This window comes from Spinacia oleracea, chromosome 2 (assembly GCF_020520425.1).
Source record: "Spinacia oleracea cultivar Varoflay chromosome 2, BTI_SOV_V1, whole genome shotgun sequence".
Lineage (NCBI taxonomy): Eukaryota > Viridiplantae > Streptophyta > Magnoliopsida > Caryophyllales > Amaranthaceae > Spinacia > Spinacia oleracea.
Window position 1 is genome coordinate 108,988,029 of NC_079488.1, and position 22,902 is coordinate 109,010,930.

A 22,902-nucleotide genomic window follows, 5' to 3' on the forward strand; every position below is an offset into this window, starting at 1 on the left:
GTCGGGTTGGTATCGATGAAGCTAAAGACGAGGATGAAGTAGATGAGGGTGAAGGTGAAGGAGAAGCTTAATCCTTACTTTCTTGGATCTTCCTCTATAGTTTTCTGTCATATGTACTACCTGTAACAGCAAATAGTTGAGCTGGTTAGGTGGATGGTGCTTGCACCTTGGACTCTTAATTTTGACAAAATGTTGAGTTGTTATACAAAGGCATGGTTGCTGTTTTTTTTCCCACGGCACACGGGCTGCTGATTGCTTTGCTCATTTTCTGATGTACATAACCACCACTTGTGTGCAGCAGCCAACAGTACAGCTTTTAATAAGTGTAGCATGATACTTTCTGAAGGTCTTTGGTTTTGCATTTCATTTTCTGTACTTTCTTTGAATGTGTTTATACAGATTTTGTAGTCTGCAACGATATCTCTCTGCTTTGAACCATAGTATGAAACTCAAAAGTATGGAACTACTACCTCCAACTCTACAAGGCTCCAATTCAAAAGGCTGCATTTATGTTCTAGAGTCCCTGTTCAAATTGTTGTGCCTAGGAAGCGAGCATTGTGCCTAGGAAGCGAGCATCTAATTATGAGTACTCCCTCCGTTTCTTTTTACTTGCAACAGTTTTCTTTTCACGTTTGTCAATGCATAACTTGAACAGTTAACATTGAGTTGACATGTTCTTTGTTTTGGTAAAACAAGGCGTATGGAGCCTACACTCTGTGGTGTTGGCAAGGCGAAACCATTTTTCACAATTTTTTATTGTTTATTAGGTGCGTCTCACTTTGGCGCAGGGAACCCCAAATCACCTAGGTGCGCCTTGAGCCTTTTCATACATTGGCTCCCTATCACAATTCTCAAACCCTTCTCCAAAACAAGTGTGAAAAAGATCCCAAACTAATAGTAAGATCAAACTTGAAAAAATGGCACAAATCAATCAATCCATTCAAGTTCTACAACTTCTAAAAGACATTCAAACCCATCTATATGGGTAGCACTTCTGTTCTCCAACAAAAGCACACCATATAATATTAATAATAACAGCTACAATCACCCTACCAAAACTTGACAATCTCATATAATACAAGACTGAAAATCAGGTTTCTAACTTAGCCTAAAGAAGCATACAAACGCAAGCCATCTGAACACAACTGGTCATTTTTCAGGAATATAAGCTATTACCACCTCAACCAACCCAGACTAGATGCTTAAACATGCTTGACTTTTACCATTAAAATAAAAAATAGAACTGGTGCACTAATTGCGCCAGTGCCCCGATGGCAGTTGGGACTTCAGAAGCACTGTGGCTGATGATACATCATCAGTACCAGTAGTAGCCTGGGTATTTTCCGGTTTTACCCTTTCGTAGCTAATATTTCCTCCAGAATCCCGTAAATGTATCACCCCCGAGTCTTGGCCCTCTTCATCCCCAAGCTGTTGTGAAAGGGAGATACCGAACCAGACATGTGAGAACCATCTTCGCGAAGTGTACCGTTGAGCATAGCTAGCTCTCGTAGCTGCTGTTTTTTGAAGTAATCCTGCGACTCATCCTGTTCAACATAGATGAGAACGTTAGAATGCCATTTATGATAGGGGTGCGCAAAAATATCCGATCCGAAAATTCGATGATCCAATCCGAAATATTGGATATCCGATCCGGTTTTAAGTTTTCGGAATCGGATATGCGGAAAAAAAAATCGGATTTTTGGATCGGATATCCGGATTAAAAAATCGGATTTTCGGATCGGATTGGGTCAACCTTTTTCCATTTCGCATATCCGAAATATCCAAAATATTTCAAAATTTTGGAAAAAAACTAGAAAATTTCTGATAATCCGATCCAAATTTTCGGATATCCGATCCGATTTTAAGGTTTCGGATATATCGGATCGGATATCCGAAAAAATAGTGTAAAATGTGATTATTTTTATTTGAAATTCGGATAGTTTTCGGATTTTCCGAATCGGATTTGGATCACATCTTCCCGATCCGATATCCAAAATTGAACACCCCTAATTTATGATGCATAAAAATGAAAAAGCACGCCAAATCACAAGGTTATGCTCAGTTCTCCAAACCCTAGAATGACGTACCACAGGCTTGAGAAGATCCTCGAGTATGTCACGTGCTTGCATCAGGCGGGTATCAATTACTTCAACAGGCATTTCTGCCTCTACAAGTATGTGAAGGGGTTCATTGAGATGTTCATACCCTGGTTTTCCCCGCATCATATCCTCCTAGAAAGGAAAGGAACGCAATTTTAGCTACTGGGTAAGAACAAAAACAGTAATTGATATCAAAACTAATCTAATATAGGCAACGATTTCAGAACAATACAATGATGCTGCACAAGCATACTACTTTCATCATTCAATAACAACCAAGCCTTAGTCCCCAAAATGATATGGGGTCGGCTAACATGAACCTTCATAAGTAAGAGAAGTTAAAGGTTATGTTAAAGAGAATAAACAAGGAAAAACGAGGCCTGCTTTTATCATTCACAAATAGATTTTTTTTTTTTTTTTTTGAGGGGTCAAATAGAAAATTAGTGAAAAACAAACAAATAAATTATACATGTTGAAACAAAAACCACCAAAAATAATTTTCTTTTTTTTTTACAGGAAGCCACCTTGGACAACCAAATTACACATTTTCCCATCATGTTCTTTGTTCTAACTCAAGATATATCCTCAGCATTCAAATTATGCTGCAAGAGCACACCATATAAGGAAATAACAGTTACAAGTAACGAATTTGGATGGTCCATTTAGGGTTTAAAGAAGTCGCTAAAGTGGGTAAACTGGGAATTTTATCTGTCAATCTACAGTTTTGTGGGTTCTCAGCTCGTCACAAAACCAGAACAGATTAAAAGCAAGTACAAAAACCTAACATTAGATAAACCATAACAAATTTACAATATTATAAGAAGGGATATTGATTTCCTCCTGCATAACAATTGATGTAAAGTACAGCCTAGGTATGTAGCTTAACTAAAGGAACCTCTGCTAATGCGGGCTCCGTAACAATTCAGTAGCACTTATATAATGGTTAGTGAACTTAGCAAAATTCGCATTGCATGGGGATAGCCTACCTCTGTTATTGCAATAATTCATGTTTCAACAAATATACCTTTCGAAAACGGATATTGGTACAGTCTCCTACCAACAACTGTAATTGAATTAACCTTAACTCTTTTTACTACTAACATGTCTATATTACATCCAGAAACTTATGACAGGTAAAGCAGGAGTTAGCCACATCTCCATCCGCATTTAGTAAATTAAACTATCATAGTAGCACCATAATTAATAAGTGGCAGTTACCCATTCAGCAATGTATTAATATATCTAGCATGGATTATCAAAGATTAAACAAGAACATGATAACTAAAAGAAAAACGGCAAAGGAAGAACTTCGTCTCAGACATCATAATATGCCAAAACTTCTAATTAGCCTACCAAAGGCATGAAGCCAAGGCTCTGTTTTGTTCGGCTTATTTTAACTTATTTCAGACAAAATAAGTTCAGATAGGTTCAGATAATATAAGTTCGGCAAAAATAAGTTTTTTCAGACATTTTCACACACAAATAAGTTTATTGTAGACAAAACAATTTTTTCCAGATAAAATAAGTTCAGATAATATAAGTTCAGTCAAAATAAGTCCAATAGAACGGAGCCTAAAAGAACAGTGTTGTTGGTGATTCTGGTCAAAGAATCTCCACAGTAAGCATATGGTAGTCTAACCCCCCACGCAAACATACATATACCACTTTGATGGCGGAGCTCAACACCCCCTCCCCCCCCCTCCAGCGGCTTTTAACGTTGTGGGAAAAGTACGTCCATTTTCTAAAAACATAATTGAAAATAATAAAAGTAATCAATCACCACAAGGATGCAACATTTACTAATTAAATCTAACCTAAAGACTAATCAAATGATTACATTTATAACTGTACATGAACAATCAAATGATTACCTTCGTCGGATCCTTAATGCTGCCACGTCCTCTGATAAGAACACGGCAGTCAGTAGAAGCTTCAACTCGCTTTAATGAGTTTCCCCTGGGGCCAAGGAGACGACCGACAAAGTTGTACTGCTATAGCGATTGAACAAAGATACAATGAGATTGTGTTGCAAAAGAAAATGCCATTCATGAATCTTGAGCACATAATCAAAATATAATAAGAAATACAACAACTTCATACATTGGGATAGTTGTCAACAGGAATATCCACCCTGATAGTCCTCTTCACGATAAGGCCTGATGAGTTACCATGAGAACCAAGCCAGTTCTGAGCTGGAGACTGGTGTAAAAGACCAGACATCTGCAGAGAAAGCTAATCTTGTTAAAGGAATGCCAAAATTCATAGAAAGGGACTCTTTTATTCCCGAACTTCTTACAGAGGGGGAGGGCCACATAAATTTGGGGAAGATTCATTCAGAAAATAACAATAACTCAACATAATATCAGAAACCCACATCTGTTCTTTAACAGTGCAGTTACAGGTCCATAATTTTTTAAAAATTCACCACAATGCTTATAGCTAAACTGGTTCTGAAGTCAAGGCCATGTCCAGAAGAACTAAGCTTGCAAGTAGGTATTAGTATCAGTAGAAAATTACTGCACAGAAAATTTCGAGGGGGGGGGGATCCTATAATCTACAGTCTGGAAAGTCTATTTTCTTGAAAAGATTTAAAATGGCTGGCATTTTGAATGCGGACACATGCATTTAAGAAAATCATGACAAATATGCCTTGGGTCATAAAAAATAGAAAACTATCCACCTCAACAGCAGCAGTCCAACCTACATCTAATATATTCCATGACTACTTCATCACTTCCTGTCATGAGAAGAGTGGATACGCTATCAACAAATTGTTAGCACTAAAATACAAAATTGAGTCAGTAAAGATTTTTAAACAGTAAAATTTGACGGAAACTAAAGGTCCTGTTAATGGTCAGTAATCCGTACTTCTGATTGGAAAGGTGATGCCCATCCATTCATATCTGCTCCTCCATTTGAGTATATTCCTCCAGATGGCAGAGACCTAGCATGTTCAAGCGCAGTTTGATCTAAAATTGAAGCATTCCCCAACAGTGAAGTTACACGCAATATTTCTGCTCAATGTCAATTTTCAATAACAGATGTACTAGTTAGCATTTGTTAAATATTAGTTGGCAATTCACCACAAACACAATACAGTTTTGCCGAGTTAGATCAGAAATCAAACACCTTCACCACCCTGTCCACACGCCACTGGGGTGGGGGGAGAGGGAGAGAAGGAAAAAGGTAAAGGAAACAATTTGTAACAAGCTAAAGGGCATAAAAGTAAATAGAGAATTTTTAAAAGCATTGTATGGACTAATGATCTACAACAACTTAATCAATGGGGCAAAGCTTCCAGTATCCTACATCACAAGCAATCCATTCTCCCAAACTCACTCAAAGTTAAAAGCAAAAAAAATGAACATAAGCAAACTCCTAAGGAAATTTTTTCGAAAGAACACATGCGCCAATTCCAAATGATCCAATCCATTCTACAGTTTCAGGGGACACACATATTCTCCAGGGACATATCTTTGGAACTCTTAACCACATCCGTTCACAACCTCCAACAGCCCAGGAGATTAACAATGCGATCAGATGTAAATAACCGCCCAATGAGTTAACATACAGGTGCACAATGACTTTTAAATTTGCCGTCCTCAGTTAACAATGCCCTTAAAAAATGATACAAAACTGCCTGAACAGAAGTCAAATTATGCCAGTACTTATTGCTTAAACTAGATACATGTTATCCTGTCCAGGAATCACTAAGGAGTAAGGACTGATACACCCTTAATATCCAGTAAAAACTGCATAGTGAGCTCAACCAAGGATAGCAGGCTAACACATATCACTAGCAAAAAATAGGCCCGTGTGCTGTAGTAAAGGTTAGAGGGTCTAGTTTTTAAAACCACACGTGCTCTAAGATTGGGGTCATAGTAAAGTATTAGACTAAACCAAACGCCTCACTGAACTGTCCTTTGCCTCTTATTTGCCATAACGCAGAATGACAATCCATGTATTTCCAGTCAATTGTTCAACAGGCCAATATCTCTGCACTGCACTAAGTAGCCTCCTAGTCTGTAGCATGCAAGACCCTGATTAGAGATACTCATTGTAGACAAAAGGACAATGGTCTGAAATGGTAATCCAACCTTTCTTCCCATTTAAAAAGTCAGAATAGAAGGTCATGGATGGAAAACAAAGATGTCTAGTGACCTTGAGAACAAATTATGCTCCTCTCTTTCCCATACTCAAAGACCGTTATGCGAGCAGATTAAGAAAGATATTCAGCTTGAAAATAGCATATCAAAGAAAGAAAAACAACAAAGTGTCACAAGTTATTCGCTATTGTGAATCGTGATGGAAGGCCATGCCCCAGAAGGTGTGCTAAAATTAAAATTAGGGAGTACTCTCACCCCGGAAGGCCAAACTTGGGACGGTTGATATTGAGATAGAGGGTGTAGATGCTAACTTTTACCAAACAAAAAATTAAAACGGAGAGAAATCACAGCATTAACACAAGAGTGCATATTTGGAAGCTTGTGTTCATGTCACCACAATAAATATTTATCGGAACAAAAAAAAAAACACAGCCACATCATGCACGGTAGATGGAAATATTAAAAGGAATTGCTTGTTTCATAAACATTGTTAATGAGAGTATTGTATTAGTACATTACAAGCTCACAACTCGGTTATTATCTTTCCATCTAGAGTTGTCCATACATTGAAGTGCCGTGCATTTTTCCAAATATGAGGTATTCCCTTAAAAATGCCAAATGTGCCAAGCTTGTGAAAGCATTAACTTGGCAATACTTTAAGAGAAATAGATTCTCCCCTTATTTTGGCAATAGCTTTACATCATTCCTTATCAACTAACATGTGTTAAGATAGGAAAACGGATAACCTTCCGATCCAAAATACTGACATATTTCGAAACATTTGCTTATGCTGAAAATATCAGAGCTTACTCTAGAAAAATCTAGATATGTAATGAAAAATCAAGTAATGATGTATCTAGAAATATGACATGTGATGTGGGAAATATGTAATATTAGAGAAGTGTAGAGAAATCTAGAAACTAGGATACAACAACTATAAATATGTAGTATGTGCATGAGTTGAGATGTGGGTCAATCAAGAGAGCTCCACAAAATATGAGATAGAAACGAGGGTTCTACCAAAGAGATTAGTGAGAAATATGGACTCTCGAATATTGTTGTACAGTAATGATAAAATGCAATTTTGTTATATTATTCAAGTCCATCAAGACTTCCGCGTGCGTCCTCAAATTTCTATCAAGGCACCCAATTCAAAATTCAAAATTAGGATTCTTACATGTGTTAGATATCTTAGGATATTAAACATCGATGGCGTCCATGGAAAAAAACTAAGATCAACGGTGTAGGACAAGGCATTTGGGTGACATGTGGAGTGGATTACGGAAGATGTCTAGCAATATAGTAATACAGAAACTCACCCTGATTTAACAAACGATAGCAATTAGGGAGAACGGGCAGAAAAGGACCAATCTTTTGACGCTCAGCCAACAACTCAGAGAGATATCTGGACACACATACACATAAACATGGTGGGAATCAGCAACCAGACACATAAACATGGTGGGAATCAGCAACCAGTGAAAGGCAATAGCATTATTATTCACACAAATGAAATGATCTAATGTGAATTGAAGATTAAAACAAGTAATCAAAAGACTGATTCAACAACCAATAACTCATGGATCAAAGTAAAAACCTTTCAACAAATCGATTTTGGATTTTCATTATAAAACAAAAAAACAACGGTGTATAAAAAGAGGAATGCTAAACCTCAAGTGGCTTGTGTCCATATGGACACAAGTAACCCAAATACAACTACTTTTAGTACCAACACAACATATGTCAATACCAATAACACAAATAATTTGTATTGGTACTTTTTAACAATGTATTGGTATACCAATACCATACTAGTCTTAGTACCAATACCAAATTAGTTGGACCAATTACAAGCCACTTGTGGACACAAGAGCCACTTGAGGCCAAGACTTACTCGTGTCAAGAGTGAGCATATCAGCATACTAGTTGCAGAAACACATAGTAATGAATAGTAATGAAGAATGAAGAACACAAGAACCCAAGTAGTAAAAATCCAGCATTATTATTCACACAAATGAAATGATCCGATGTGAATTGAAGATTAAAACAAGTAATCAAAAGACTATTCAACAACCGGTAACTCATGGATCATGGATCAAATTAAAACCTTTCAACAAATTGATTTTGGATTTTCATTATAAAACCAAAAAAACAGCAGCAGTTTCAAGAGTGAGCATATATCAGCCTACTATTTGTAGAAACACATAGTAATGAAGAACACAAAGACCCATGTAGTAAAAATCCAGCATTATTATTCACACAAATGAAATGTCCGACAAGTAATCAAAAGACTATTCAACAACCAGTAACTCATGGATCAAAGTAAAACCCTTTCAACAAATTGATTTTGGATTTTCATTATAAAACAAAAAAAAATAGCAGTCTTTAAGAGTGACCCATACTATTTGCAGAAACACATAGTACTGGAAAACTAAAAATAAATTGAAGAACACAAACAGACCAAAAATGGAAGTAAAATGGAGATCTTAGAGAACGAAATAGTGGGTAGTATTAAAAAAAATGAAATCCCAATTAAAAGTAGTATACAGTGAAAGATCTGGGGAAAAAGAAAGAGAGAGAAAGAGTACTTCTCTGGTTCACCGAGAGCGGAGGAGGCAGAACGAAGACCAGAGATGTGGGGTGAGTGAGGGGTTGTTGAAGGTGACGGTGAATACGCCATATATCTCCCAGAAGCCATGATCATCCGAAGAAGAAGAGAGAGAAAGATAGATAGAAATCCAACGGCGACGGCCGACAGACAATGAAGACAAACAAGGAAGAAGAAGAACCCTTAAAACCCAAAATCAATTGAATCCCAAATCACCCCAACCAACCAAACTAACCAAACCAAACAACTACAGACGATGTGAGGTGAGTCTATAGAAGGGGGCGTCGGTGATGAAATTGAGCCCAAACAATCTCACTCACTTCAATCACTCTCTTTTGATATTTATTTAATTTTTTTTATTTAAATTAATATTAAAATAATAATGAGAGGGGTCAGGGGGCAGAGGTGCAAACAGGACAGTAGTCCGACTTACACAGCCACCTACCCTCACTCTCATGCACGGTTGTTATTGCTTTATGTTGTTGTCACTGTTCATTTTTTTTTTCTTTTTTTTTTCTTTTTTTCTAGTAGTATCTCCCTTATGTGTGGTCTATATTCTTTCTTTCTTTTTTTTGATTTTTTTTATATTGTTTTAACAGTAAATTATGTGAATAGTGCAAAAAATCAAAACGGTGCGAGTATTAAGGGACAGAGGGAGTATACTACTATGTACTCTTTTCGTCCCTTAATACTCGCACTGTTTCTTTTTGGATTGTCCCTTGATATTTGCACTGCTTCTATAAATAGAAATTTTTATTTATATTAATATTATTTCTCACACTTACCTAATAACTCACCTACACCCCTACTCCCTACAAAAAATCATTTCAAAATTCACCCCCCTCACTCACCACTCCCCACCCCTTACCCATTTTCCACTAACTATATTAAAAAAATACTCCACTATCAACTAACATCCATTAAATTAATAAGTCAATTCAAGTGTCTTAAACTCCGCACCGGTCAAACCGGTGCGAGTATTAAGGGACGGAGGGAGTACTTTGTTTAGTTATACTGAACTGAGCTGGACTAAAATAATTAATAAATAATAAATAAATAAATAAATAAAATAATCATAAATAATAAATCATATGATTAATACAACTTTCATGTTTCTGTTTCTTTCTATTTTTTAATTTATTTTTTAATTTATTTTTTATTCTTATTTTTAATTTTATTTTTAAAATTCTTTTGAATATTTTTATTTTTATATGCTATTTTGAAATGTACTTATTTTACTTATTCATTTATTTTAAACTTTATTTATTTTTTATTATCTCTTACAATATTTCTTCTATAATATATATACATTTTTCTCTTATCTTACTTTCATTAATTCCACCTTCTCTTCCTTGCTTTTTTCTTTTTACTTCCTGCTCCTTTATGGTTTGATTGGTGACAATGACGATCTCCTACGACGATTCATGCATGTTAGCCGACCCCAAATCATTTTGGGACTAAGACTTTGTTGTTGTTGTTGTTGTAATAAATCATAGGATTAATGATAATAAATAAATAATAATTATTTAATTACTTAATAGATAGTAATAACAATAAATTATTGAATAATAATAATTATTATTATATTATCATTATCATTATCCCTTATAATAATAATAATAATAATAATAATAATAATAATAATAATAATAATAATAATAATAACCTGAATTGAATTTTACTGAATTGAATGCTAGTGAATTTAATTAAATTTTCCTAAAACTCAACCAAAAAGATTAGGGTCTAATGCTCTTGAACTTAATATTATACAATCTCATATTCCTACCACCAACCTTTAGGTTAATGGTAAGCCTCTCTTGTCTTGTTTTTTCTATCTTTTGATTGAATAAAACCTCATTTATCTTCCTTTTGAAGAGTTTCTTAATTTACCTATTTATTGGGTTATATCTATTCATCATTGGGTTTTATCTCTCTCTATATGAGAGTTTGAAGCTATGTTTTTAATTTCGCAAGAAATGTTGATTTAATCAAGAGATGCAAAATTAGAGGATATATGAAGAAAAATATCATAGTTATGACGAATTAAAGCGCAATGAATCAGTAAAAGGAATTCAATTAGGAAAAGAGGCAATATATAATTGGAGATGAAGAAGATGAAATGAGATAGAGGTGTAACTGTGTGCCTGACTACCAGAGCACAGCGACCAAGGGTGATGGTAACTTCCGGCAAGGACATAGTTTAGAATTATAGATTTTGACTTTTGAGTGACTTTAATTTCTTAATCTGACTACCTCATAGGAGGGAAGAAGGAAGACTTGAGTTTTTCATATATGTTAGCGGACCGGGTCAAGTAGGAGACTCGTCTTACATTCTCCCTAACTAAGCGATGAAGATGAGGTGGGTCAGTGGGTGATGGACTTGTGAGTTGGGGATAGATTAAGATTAGGTATCCATCATAAGTGATGGCACACGTATGAATTTTAAGGTAGTCTTTTTATGGTATTTGTATTTTTGTTGGCAATTAGACCAATACACGTAATATTATCCTTCTTTTACTAATTGCATATTGCTCGAATCGATTAGCTATTTTCCCTTTGGCAATTCACGTAAGTTGAAGCACAAAATTTTCTAATTTTGTGGTGTTTGTTAATTGTGATGATTTATTTTGATTTTGCAGTACATTTGTAAAAGGGGGTTAAAATAGAGTCGCTACACCGACAACGGTTGTAATTGTCTACTCTATATGTATTTGATGGATTGTTTATTTATTTTAGTTTTTTTAAAGAAAGACAGAATAGAAAACGACTGTGTAATGTATAACAACTAGCTTTTGAACCCGTTCATAGAACGGGCGGTTGTATAGTGGTTGTTCATATGTCTTTTGAAATTTTAATTAGTGAGTACTTTTGATTTTTGGTAATATATGAATTAAATAGAGGTGTAATTTGAAGGTTGGAAAAATATAAAAAATATATGTTGAATAAATATTGGATGTTAAAGGGGTGGAGTGGAATAGACTAATGAGTATATTAGACTACTAATAACTTGATGTTGAATAAGGAAATTGGAGTGGAAGAAGCATTAAAAGTTGTAAATCATAGAACCAATAAAGAAAAATTGAAAAAAAATAAAACAAAATGATTGATGAAAGGAGAGATGCCACATGTCATTTAATAATGAGATGCCACATGGCTTCTAATAATCTTTGGTGTTCCTTTTTATAGACTAGGTATAGATTCTCTATTATAAAACAAAAGAGAAATATTAAATAGGGTTTTTTGCCAAAAAGGACCTTTTATAAACGTTTTTTTGCGAGAAATGACCTTTTATGACGAAATTGGTGAAATGGGACCTAAAACATAATTTTTTTTTGTTGACTGGGACCTTTTACCGGTTTCTTGGAGTTGACCCAAGATTCCGACAACGACTTTGACACGTGGCAAACGGAGAAGGCCACTTGTCCTTTTAATGCTTTAAAAAAAAAAAAAAAAAATTGCCCAACAAAAAAAAAAAAAAAATTGTTTGCCCCCAAAAAAAAAGTTTTTTATCAAATTTTTTTTTGCCCCAAATCGATTTTTTTTCTTTTGGCCCCAAATCGATATTGATTTTTTTGCCCCAAATCAATATTTTTTTTTGCCCTAAATCAATTTTTTTTCTTTTGGCCCCAAATCGATTTTTTTTTGCCCCAAATCATTTTTTTTTTTTGCCCCAAATCGATTATTTTATTTATTTATTTATTATTTATTAATTATTTTAGTCCAGCTCAGTTCAGTATAACTAAACAAAGTACTCCCTCCGTCTGAGCTATCCATCACTCTCGCCTTTTTTTATAATTAATGTAATAGTAATTTAAACTTTGTAATTAGTAGGTGCATTAATTACTTAAATTGTGAATTAAGTGAGGGAATTATAGAATCTAATATATATATATAAAGGGGGGTTTTTTCAAGAGATTTCGGAGCGTCCACGTAGGATTTTCACGTCATCGCATATAATTAAATTATTAACTAATTAAATAAATAATATTAGATAAATATATTAGAGTCTTCACATAATTGACTACTTAATATGATAAACATAGATTTCACAAACTTCTACCCTTTTGTATATATATATATATATATATATATATATATATATATATATATATATATATATATATATATATATATATATATATATATATATATATATATATATATATATATATATATATATATATACATATAAACTTCACGAAACAAAATAAAATAATTCCGGTGTGATAGGTAGTCTTCGAATTTTTTATATTACGCTAATATTTCGCTGTTGTTAGCATGTACGGAGTACTATAATTTCATTGAATTTGGCTGCTTTGTTTAATTGTTTGTTAATCAATTGATATGTGATTATGATTAGTATGAGGATTAGTATTGATGCAGTTGCTATTTGGTATTCTCTTATATGATATGATACCGGTTTGGATGATGATTGTGAATATTGTTTGTTTTCCTAACTTGGAATGGTACGTCGTTAACTTTTATCCGATGTTAACGACGTATACCACGTTTATACCATTACGAAAATTTAGCAGGGCTGATGATGGATTGTTTCGAGCCCGTATATCTTCAAGATCTGTATGTGGCTATGCCATGTTTGGATCATCAGACTAAGCAGTATGTACACGTCAACAAGGCTACTAACGATTCTATTTTCATTGACGATTACACTTCTTATTGTAAGATTGTAAGATGATGAAGATGATGATGGAGAAAGAGGCCACGAAACAAGAACTGAATAATAATGCTGTAATTAGGGTTAATGATCATGATGATGATCATGCCGATGAAAGCGATCAGCTGGATTTATATTACGACGACAATATTGATGATGATGATATTCGATATGGATGCGAAGATTATTGCCAATTAAGATGAGGAAAAACAAGCTCGGTTACAAAGAAGAATAGGATGATTCGCAAGAATTATAGGACCCGGAAATATTGAAAGAACAACCTCAATACTACATGTTATAAGACGAGCGAGGAATTGAGATCAATGGAAGTCAAACGATGAACTATTGAACTAATTACGCAGATTCAAGTCAATTATGATCTTATTTGGTTTAATAATTAAGTTGATGTTTTATTACAACTTTGTTTTATGTTTCCTCTCAATACCCATGACAAACATGTACATTTAGTATATAAAACCTTTTACCAAACTTTGATTTAGAGATAGATCATAAAACCAAAACAAAAACCCTACAATTAATTAATATGAAAGCAATAATGCAATCGTTGCAAGCTAAAGATGGTGAACGAGTTTCTTGGATAGTCTAATTCGTAGTGATCCCTAAACAACACTAAATAATACTTCGCTTCTAATGTTCTATGTTTCATTAAAAAAAATTGTGGAATAAAAAAAAAATTGATTTTCGGAATTAGTAATGAAATGTCATCGTATATAATTAAATTATTAACTAATTAAATAAATAATATTAGAGTCGACATGATTGACTACTTAATGATAAACATAGATTCCACAAATTAACATAGAATTATTATTATCTTTAAAACACTCCATACATATATAGATTTTAACGTAAATTTATCCTACTTTTACTTTTCTCATATTAAGATAAATATTTTAAAAAATGATAACGAATAAAAAAATAGAAGATTTCAACGTAAATTTATCATACTTTTACTTTTCCCATATTTTGTACATATCGTTTTCATTATGCGATAAGGATTAAGGGCCATGGGTTTAATTGCTACAAAATAACATGGAATGATGGAAAATATCAATACGTACACAAAAAGATCCTTGAGATTGTTATACTCCGTACCAAATAGTCAAACACATATTCTAATTTATTTTATTCTTTTTTGCAAATTTTTACTGAAATATATAGTAGATTTTATTTCATTAAACCTTTGATATTTGGATTAATTTATATTATTAATAGAATTCTACTTGCATTATTTCATATTCTATATCTTCCATGTTTTATAATCTATAATATATTACCCATAATGATAAGATAAATTTTTAAAAAGATGATAATTAACATAGAATTATTATTACTTTAAAACACTCCATACGAATATCTCTACCATGTTTTATACTCCGTGTATATTACACATAGTGATAAGATAAATATTTAAAAAGCTGATAACAAATAAAAAGATAGTAGATTTCAACGTAAATTTATCCTACTTTTACTTTTTCCATATTTTTTTAACGTTATATTAAAGGAAACTTAATACAAAGTAAATGGGGTTTATAGGGTAAATTTAATACAACATACAAAAATGAAGCAATCGAATGGACTAAACATAATATGGGGCGAAAAATATAAGGACAGAGTGAGTCTATACGACTATACTTATACAAAGTATATGTAATAATTTTGTAGAGAACACATGAATAACTAACTCGAGTTTTACCATTATTGAACTAACCATTTGATTTGTATTATACGTATGCTTTATAAAACAACTATTTGTATACGATGATATAATAAGACAAATATGTACGAAAATTGATAAACCCGTGTATCGCACGGGCTTCAATACTAGTATTCTATAAAGGGACACCAAAAGATCAACTATTAAAAAAACCTTAAGACTTTACTAATGTGATATGAGATATAAGTCTGTATGAATTAGGAAAACCTACAAAGAGTAGGGGATATACGACATGTGATATAAAATATAACTTTATAAGTCTATATAAATTAAAAAACCTTACAAAAATAGGAGATTTCGTTGTTTGTATTATAAATAGAGGCGTATGCCATTATAAAATCCACAACCCAACTTCCCTCAATAATATTTTTAACATAACTGCTTGGTTTCCAAATCCCGCGCCATCTCTAGAACTCAAGTTCAGTTCTTTTCTATTTCCAGATTATTCGAATTCCTTTTTACTCAATTTTTGGTTTCGAATTTGAATTCAGCTTGATTTTTCAGTTTTTTTCGCAATTTGTTGCTGGGTATTATCTGTCCTCCTCCATTGAAGCACGATGAAGAAGATTTCTTTTTCTGTTTCATCAAATCGATCGAACACCGAACGTAAACAAAGCTTAATTGCTTCTACCTCTCAAAAACCCCAAATCAATCGCAATCAATAACGGAATTCGACCCATCTAAAGCCCTAACCCTAGAACAAAACGCCCCCAAAAGATTTGTAATCCCTCCTAAGCCGAACGAATGGCGTCCCGCCAAGAAGATGAAGAATCTCGACCTTTCGCCTATTCATTCCGATGGTAAACCCCTTGAATTCGAGGTTATATCTTCCGGTGTTGCTGCCCCAGAATCCGAATCAAACCTTTCGTATGGATTGATTCTTCGGCAGCAAGATTCGGTCAATGGTAAGGTTGATTCCGGTTTTCCTAATTCAGTTGATGCTGTTATGCTTAGGAAATTGAAGACTGATTTAGATAAGTTACCTGATGATGAGGGTTTTGATCAGTTTGAGGAGGTTCCGATCGAGGGTTTTGGGGAAGCTTTGTGGGCTGGGTATGGGTGGAGACCAGGGATGGGAATTGGAAGGAATGCTAAGGAGGTTGTCGAGGTTGTTGAGTATAAACGGCGCAACGCGAAAGAGGGGATAGGGTTTATTGATGATAATGTGAATGAAGTGACTGAGTTGAAAATTGGTAGAGAGGAGGGTAGAAGAGGTGATACGGGTGAAGTTAAGCATGAAAGGATCCAGGTAGATGAGAATAGGACTAGTAGTGGAGTTTCTTGGCTTAGGAGTCATATTAGGGTTAGAATTATTAGCAAATCATTCAAAGGTGGAAAATTTTACTTGAAGAAGGGTGTAGTAATGGATGCAATTGGAGCCAGGACTTGTGATATATTGATGGAAGAAGATAGGGAGATTGTTCAGGGAGTAAACCAGGATATATTGGAAACTGTCCTTCCTAGGCGAGGTGGTCCTGTTCTTGTTCTCTTTGGAAAGCATAAGGGTGTATATGGCAGTCTCGTGGAAAGAGATACAGAGAGGGAAACTGCTGTAGTTCAAGATGCTGGTATAATGCTCCATGTGCAGCTTGAACAAATAGCTGAATTTTTTGGAGATCCAAGCGACATTGGTTACTAAACAAGGATGCTGTATTTAATTTAAACCAGTATGGCAAGGTGATTTATCTGCTACATTAAACTAATGGGTTGTTCTGATTTATCATGTATATCTTATGCCTCTGATACTTTTATGAATGTGATTTTGGATGTGTAAAATTCAAGCAAGCTGTTATAAGACTGTTTTTTTTTTAAAATTGCTTGGTGATATACTATGTTATTGTCGATCAAGCTTGAACTCCAATGATTAATTCTAATGATTTGTTTTGCACTTGTTGAACATATTAGTTTTTGATCACTATTACTCATCGTGATCTTGAAGTGTTTGATACTGGTTAATTTGAATTGATAATAAACCAACTCATTTCTAGTCATAAGTTCTTTAATATAGAAGATAATGAGTTATCGTGGAGGGACTAATAGTTAACTCAGGCTCCGTTCTATTCGACTTATTTTTGTGAACTTATATTATCTGAACTTTACTGAACTTATATTAACTTATCTGAACTTGTTTTATCTAAAAAAACTTATGTGTGTGTGAAATTGTCTCAACTGAACGTATACTATATGAACTTATCTTATCTGGACTTATTTTGTCTGAAATAAGTCAAAATAAGTCAAACAAAACATAGCATTAATATTGTTTACTTTAAAATTGTTTACCAGATTACTGTGTTAGAACTCAGAAGACAGCTCATACCTGAGTTCAACATCATGTAAGTGGTGTTGATCACTCATTAACCGGTCAGTTAATTTAGGCTTCAGGAACTTTCTCCTGTATGATGATGATCCATGGCAGCTACATCATCTTCTTCAGTCATTTCTTGGTGTTGCAAACCTCAGCACAAGGTGGCGACACCATGATTCAACTCTGACAATTTCAACACTTCCAAAACCCTTTTCATTATCTAAACCCTCTAATTTTGTGAAATTCACCAATACTGCGAATATTGCAGATGATGTCACTCAGGTGGTTTTTTCTCGTATTCCGCTTTCGATTATTCATTTGTTTTTCATGGGTTTTACTTATTTTTTTGAATTAGTTCCTGTTGTTTATGATACATTTTTGTACTCCATAGTTCTTATTTTTGCCTAATTTGGTACGTTGGAGTAATGTGACATTGGTTTTTGCAAGCTGGTGTTGATTCGGTTTATGCGTTTGCTGCGAATAGTTAACATAGATTTTAGCACTGTTATTGTGAGGATTAGGGAGCTTATTCTCATAACTTAGGTCTATGTTACTCAGGCTCAACCAGAGGTCCAGAAGTGTTGGAAATGGGTATTGGTTCAAGTATTAGAGACAACCATCTTATGAAAAAGGAAGAGCCTTATACATGCCATGTCCGAATTCGAGTATTCGTCATGGGTACTTTAGGAGAAATGAAGTGGCGTAGTAACATAAATTTATCTTGTAAGTTCCAATTTAATGTCAAATTATGAAAATGCCACAATAAGCACATATCAGAGATTCATGTATATTATACTCCTCGTTGTGTGCGTATTTAGTGGGTATTCACTGGTTCTTCCTTTAGTTACATATGTTTTGAAGGAGTCTTAAATGTGACTATGTGAGTAATGTTGAAAGCTTGCAACATGCTCTTTGATTCGAGAAAATTAATCAGTTTCTTATAACATTACCCCTGTCCCTGATGATTTCGCTTGATTCTGATCAATCGCTTTGTAAGCTATAGCTACGAGAATGTGTGCAGCTCACTTTTCTAGAATGTTGATGTTAAATCTGTTACTTAACAACGTATATCTCTATGTTTGAGTAGTTGATTGGGTGCACACCAATGGTATAACTCAACAGAGTTACCGAAGGCTGTTTAGAAAACATTGCTGCAAAAGTTGAATCCATGGAACCTTGCCGAAGTGTAAAGGACAGGTATATTTTTCTTGAACTTTACCCTGCTGAAAACCTTTTAGCTTTATTTTGCTACTTGTGCGGTTGTACCTGTTCATGCAGCCTCTGATTGTCAGGAAACAAATATATCTTCATGTCTTCATCATTGTTTTGTCTACTTGGTTTATTTATTGCAAGTGTTATTTGCTTCTTCGGATATGACTCTTCTTTGCTGGTTTCCTCTGAAACTCGAGCTATCTATGAACATGCAGATGCTGGTATGTGAATTTGGAATCAGCCTTGCTTGCCTTTCTGCCTCCTTTGATTTCCATCTCTATTCATAGGCGTAATTAAACATTCATCAACAAAGTCTCTTTGATTTCAAACCTGTCAACTTTGAACTCATTTAAAGGTCCAACATAATTTAACTGAAAATAAAAAATTGAAACATAAAACATTGAGCATTTAGCATAATAATTTTCTGATTTAGACATTTTATTTGAGTCTCTGTAGTGCATTCTTATGCTGTTTCTAATTGAATATCATATGCTTGCTTGCAGGTTGGAATATCTTCAGTAGTACTGCTGCAATAAAAGTAGCAAGGAGACCTGAGAATGCTGGAGAACTTATTGCTGTAAGTTTTTTTTTTCTCTCCACCCCTTCCCTATTAAGTTAGTCTCAAATCTATATTAGACGCCAGCTATTGTGTAAGCAATATCTCTTGTTTCATATCAGAACTGCTGGATTTTGCTAAACGGTATCCTGGTTGACATGGATTACAGCCTCAAACTCAAAGACACAAATGGGCTTATTGCCTACTTTAGTTATTTTCTGCATATTTGGACTTGTGGTATTTTGAATGCTTTAATATGTTACTAGGTATTCCCTTGCCATCCTTGGTTGTTTTATTTATAGATAGGTATTAATTAAAATATCTAGTGAACTACTAGTCTACTACAGTCATTTGAAAATTAGGCATTGGCTGACCAAATTATAATGTACAGTCAAATTAATCCATGCTCAACTAAAAAGAATCATGCTCACATCAACAACATGTCATTTGTTACTCCTGCACCTCCTTTAGTTTAGGAGAGAACTATAGGGGGGAAGCCTGCTTTAGTGTAATATATATAGCTTTTAAGTTAAATTTTGAGGACTAATGGAGTCTAAAATCGTACATCAAGGGAGATGTCATGGCAATAGAACCACAACTCGCAGAGCCGTTTAAAGATTCACTTTGTGGGACCACAAGATTTTTGTTCCTGAATGCATTTAGGCTTCAGCATGCGACCTTATGTTTGAGATAATTTTCTGGGTCAGTTATCCTTTAACCTGATGAAGTGAAATCTAAATGTATTGACAGATCATAATATGAACCGCTATCAATTTTCAGTGAGGAATCCAGCAAAATTAAGAACTATCACACCAGAGTATGCTGAAATAAATATGAAGGGCTGAAGCTTGAACATGTAAACGGTTTCCTACTTTCCTGATATTGGAAACAATTAGAAAATATCATTAGGGTTAGTGTAATTTGATAGAGTCAGGAGGGGAAGTTCTATTACTATGAGATTCAAAGATTTTCTGCGTTACTGTGAGGTATTATCGTGCTATGAACTGTTGAGATCTAGCATGCAACGGGTCACCATTTAGCTAGGATAATGTATTGTGCCCAAAAACAGGATAATGTTTCCCCTTCCCTCTCCCTCTCCCTTTGCACTATCACTAATTCACTACGTCATCCGTTCTACACTTCTACCATCCCCCGAATCCATCTTCTTTTTCTACGTTTTGTCTTAATTACCCCATAATGCAATAACCCCAATCCAATCATGCCCTGAGGAAAGGAGTTCGTTGTGTTTTTGTAGTAACTGTCCTTTCAATTTTATCGTATTTCAAAATGACTCTAGATTTCCCACTGCCTTTCTAAGCTTTTAATGGGTATTCAAGTAATTCTAAGTTTCCTTTTGGTGTTTTCCCTCGGTTCTCAATCTTTGTGGAAGATTGAACTAGGACAAAGTGACAAAAACTATAAAACAAAGTATCATAGTTCGTCAATCCCAAAGTAGCTCTTTCCCTTAAATGGCATTCATCAAAATATTTGGTAGATAATTTTTTTTTTTTTCTGGTTCTACTGCGAGGAGTTCCCACCGCTTTCGGCGAGTGGACTAATCTCCCGCGGGAGTTTGCATGGGTACCTCGATGGGCAACATCCCTCCCCATTTTGATTTTTTCCATTCCCAAGGCTCGAACCCGAGACCTTGGTTAAGGAGGAAGAGACCCTTAACCGCTCATGCCAACCTCAATTGGTTGGTAGATAATTCTTAAATGCCCCAAATCGTGCCTTTTCTCGTTCTTATTGTTTTTGGTTGGAATTCAGTGTGGTTCTCTCCTGTTGCCTTGATTCTTTCTCTCTTTGACCTGTAGGCATCTATTTCAAGTTCTGTAAGGTTAACCCTCCTTCATATTTTTTTGAAACAGAAACGAGAGGCTCCACCTGGTAAGAAGCCCGAGCCAATGAGGACTCACCTCCAACGAACGGAAAGACCGTCAACCAGGTCGAAATCAAGCCTGAAATGATTGCCCATTTCTTGGCGGAGTTCTCCATCTCATACAAGCCTGTGAAGCAAGCACGGTAGACTGTTATTGGTGCTACTCACTCTTCACCGTTTACTCCTCTCAAGTGAAGACATCCTTTACCTAGAACTCAGTTGGTCTAGGTTTTTTTGTTTGCCATTATGTTTGTGATTGACTCTTTTAAGTACTATTTTTGCAAGTTTTTTCATGTGTTCGATTATTCTTTGAATATGCTATCAATTGTTTTGTTGAACCTTTAGTTATCAGGGCGGTTGGTTGTTGCAGATTATTGTAACAGTTGACAAAAGAGCATACAGAATATCTACAGTAATGAGTTAGCATGCACAATCTTTCCCTCTGGTTTATCTTTCCCTGTGGTCAAGTTGTAATATCTATTATACTTCGTATTAAGCTAACTTTTAATGAATTTACATAGTTTCAAACTTTCAATTGTATAAAAACATGCTTATTTCTTCGCGTTATTTTAGACCTTATTTTAATTATTGTAGTCTTTATTTCTTTGCGCTATTTTAGACCTTATTTTAATTATTGTAGTCTGTATTTAACGTGGAACTTTTCGATAGTTATGTGTAAAATGTTTTCATGGAAAACGATTTTTTCCTTTTCAATCATTTTACGTTGTTCGATTGGGCGAGGTATGAAAAACAATTTGCCATAACTCTCAAACTGTAAAAACTTTTTCTATTTGAAATGGAGGGAAACTACTCCCCTCTCTGGCTCTCTTCATCCCCTCAATCTTCACTCATTTTTTTTTTTTTTGTATTATTTTCTTTTAAGGCAACAAACAAAGGAGAACTAGTTTGGAATAAAAGTTACAAAAATCTGGATGAAAGTTAACCGATGTAAAAATAAATTTATTCTACCCCTAAAGCGTCCAAGTCCTTATGTATAAAAAATAGAAAATATTTGACATCTTGTAAGTTACTCCATCGTATGGTTTTCTCATTGATACTTGTAATAGCCCACAGTAACTCTCGTTTGGTATGTGATTTAAATTGAACCATGAAATGCTAAATATACTTATAATTTGATTGGTTTTAAAAAATGACAGCAGAAAATTGAAAACTACTAAACCCTCAACACTTCTAAAAGCATGAAAACTACTAAATCCTCAACACTTCTAAAAGCAAGAAGTTCCTTTTTGGAACAATGAATTGACAGCCTTGCCCTAAAAATTCTTCCTTGGACAAATCAAAATTCTCTTGAAAATAGTGTATTGTCAGATTTGCCCTTGCGCACTTCGATCAATTACAATTTAGCCATTTGTTTAGACACCGCTCTTGTCACTAGGGATAGCAACAAGTTAGCCTCGTGTTGGACCTAACAAGTTTCGCATCCGACCCGATTAATAAACAGACCTAATATTAGACTCCTAGTCCGACTCTGATTAGCTAGCCTCTGATTCCGGATCCACTGGACTTTCGCACCTATGAAACTATCCGACTATTGCAATAATAATAATTTATATTTTTATAAAAAACAGAAACCCGATAAAATAAAATAAAAACAAAATCAAACGGACCATAATCCTCCTGAATGAAATAGAGTATTTTGTAATAAAAAAGTTAACTTTTCCAGTCCTTTTTTTTCTAGTGTGTTGGCATTGACTCAAAAAAAT

General features: G+C 34.4%; 2 protein-coding genes across 3 annotated transcripts; one reads left to right on the top strand and one right to left on the bottom strand.

Annotated features, from left to right (window-relative positions):
* Positions 1–918: 918 nt before the first annotated feature.
* Positions 919–9,247, bottom strand: LOC110782106 (KH domain-containing protein At5g56140). 2 transcript variants are annotated; one of them, XM_021986196.2, is made up of 7 exons: positions 8,794–9,247; positions 7,525–7,610; positions 4,968–5,113; positions 4,200–4,319; positions 3,971–4,090; positions 2,088–2,231; positions 919–1,544 (listed from the first exon to the last, which is right to left on the bottom strand). In XM_021986196.2, exons 1-7 carry the CDS (start codon positions 8,907–8,909, stop codon positions 1,395–1,397), a joined length of 882 nt encoding a protein of 293 aa, XP_021841888.2. In that variant the 5' UTR covers positions 8,910–9,247; the 3' UTR covers positions 919–1,394. The 2 variants fall into 2 exon arrangements, with proteins under 2 accessions (XP_021841888.2, XP_021841889.2); XM_021986197.2 differs by having other exon boundaries at positions 3,971–4,087; positions 8,794–9,150.
* A 6,316-nt stretch (positions 9,248–15,563) lies between these two features.
* Positions 15,564–21,611, top strand: LOC110782105 (protein MOS2-like). The gene is given in 5 exon segments (XM_056837762.1): positions 15,564–15,877; positions 15,880–16,903; positions 18,619–18,728; positions 19,247–19,320; positions 21,168–21,611. Coding segments are annotated over 2 exon segments (1,080 nt in total). The 5' UTR covers positions 15,564–15,783; the 3' UTR covers positions 16,866–16,903; positions 18,619–18,728; positions 19,247–19,320; positions 21,168–21,611.
* The last annotated feature ends 1,291 nt before the right edge of the window (positions 21,612–22,902 follow it).

What these genes read in the sequence shown, in the direction of transcription:
- LOC110782106 (XM_021986196.2), bottom strand. Translation starts at nt 8,909, where the DNA reads ATGATCATGGCTTCTGGGAGATATATGGCGTATTCACCGTCACCTTCA. An exon ending in GCTCTCGGTGAACCAGAGAA is followed by an intron (nt 7,611 to 8,793) that starts GTACTCTTTCTC and finishes ATGTGTGTCCAG; the next exon opens with ATATCTCTCTGAGTTGTTGG. An exon ending in CTGTTGACAACTATCCCAAT is followed by an intron (nt 4,091 to 4,199) that starts GTATGAAGTTGT and finishes CAATCGCTATAG; the next exon opens with CAGTACAACTTTGTCGGTCG.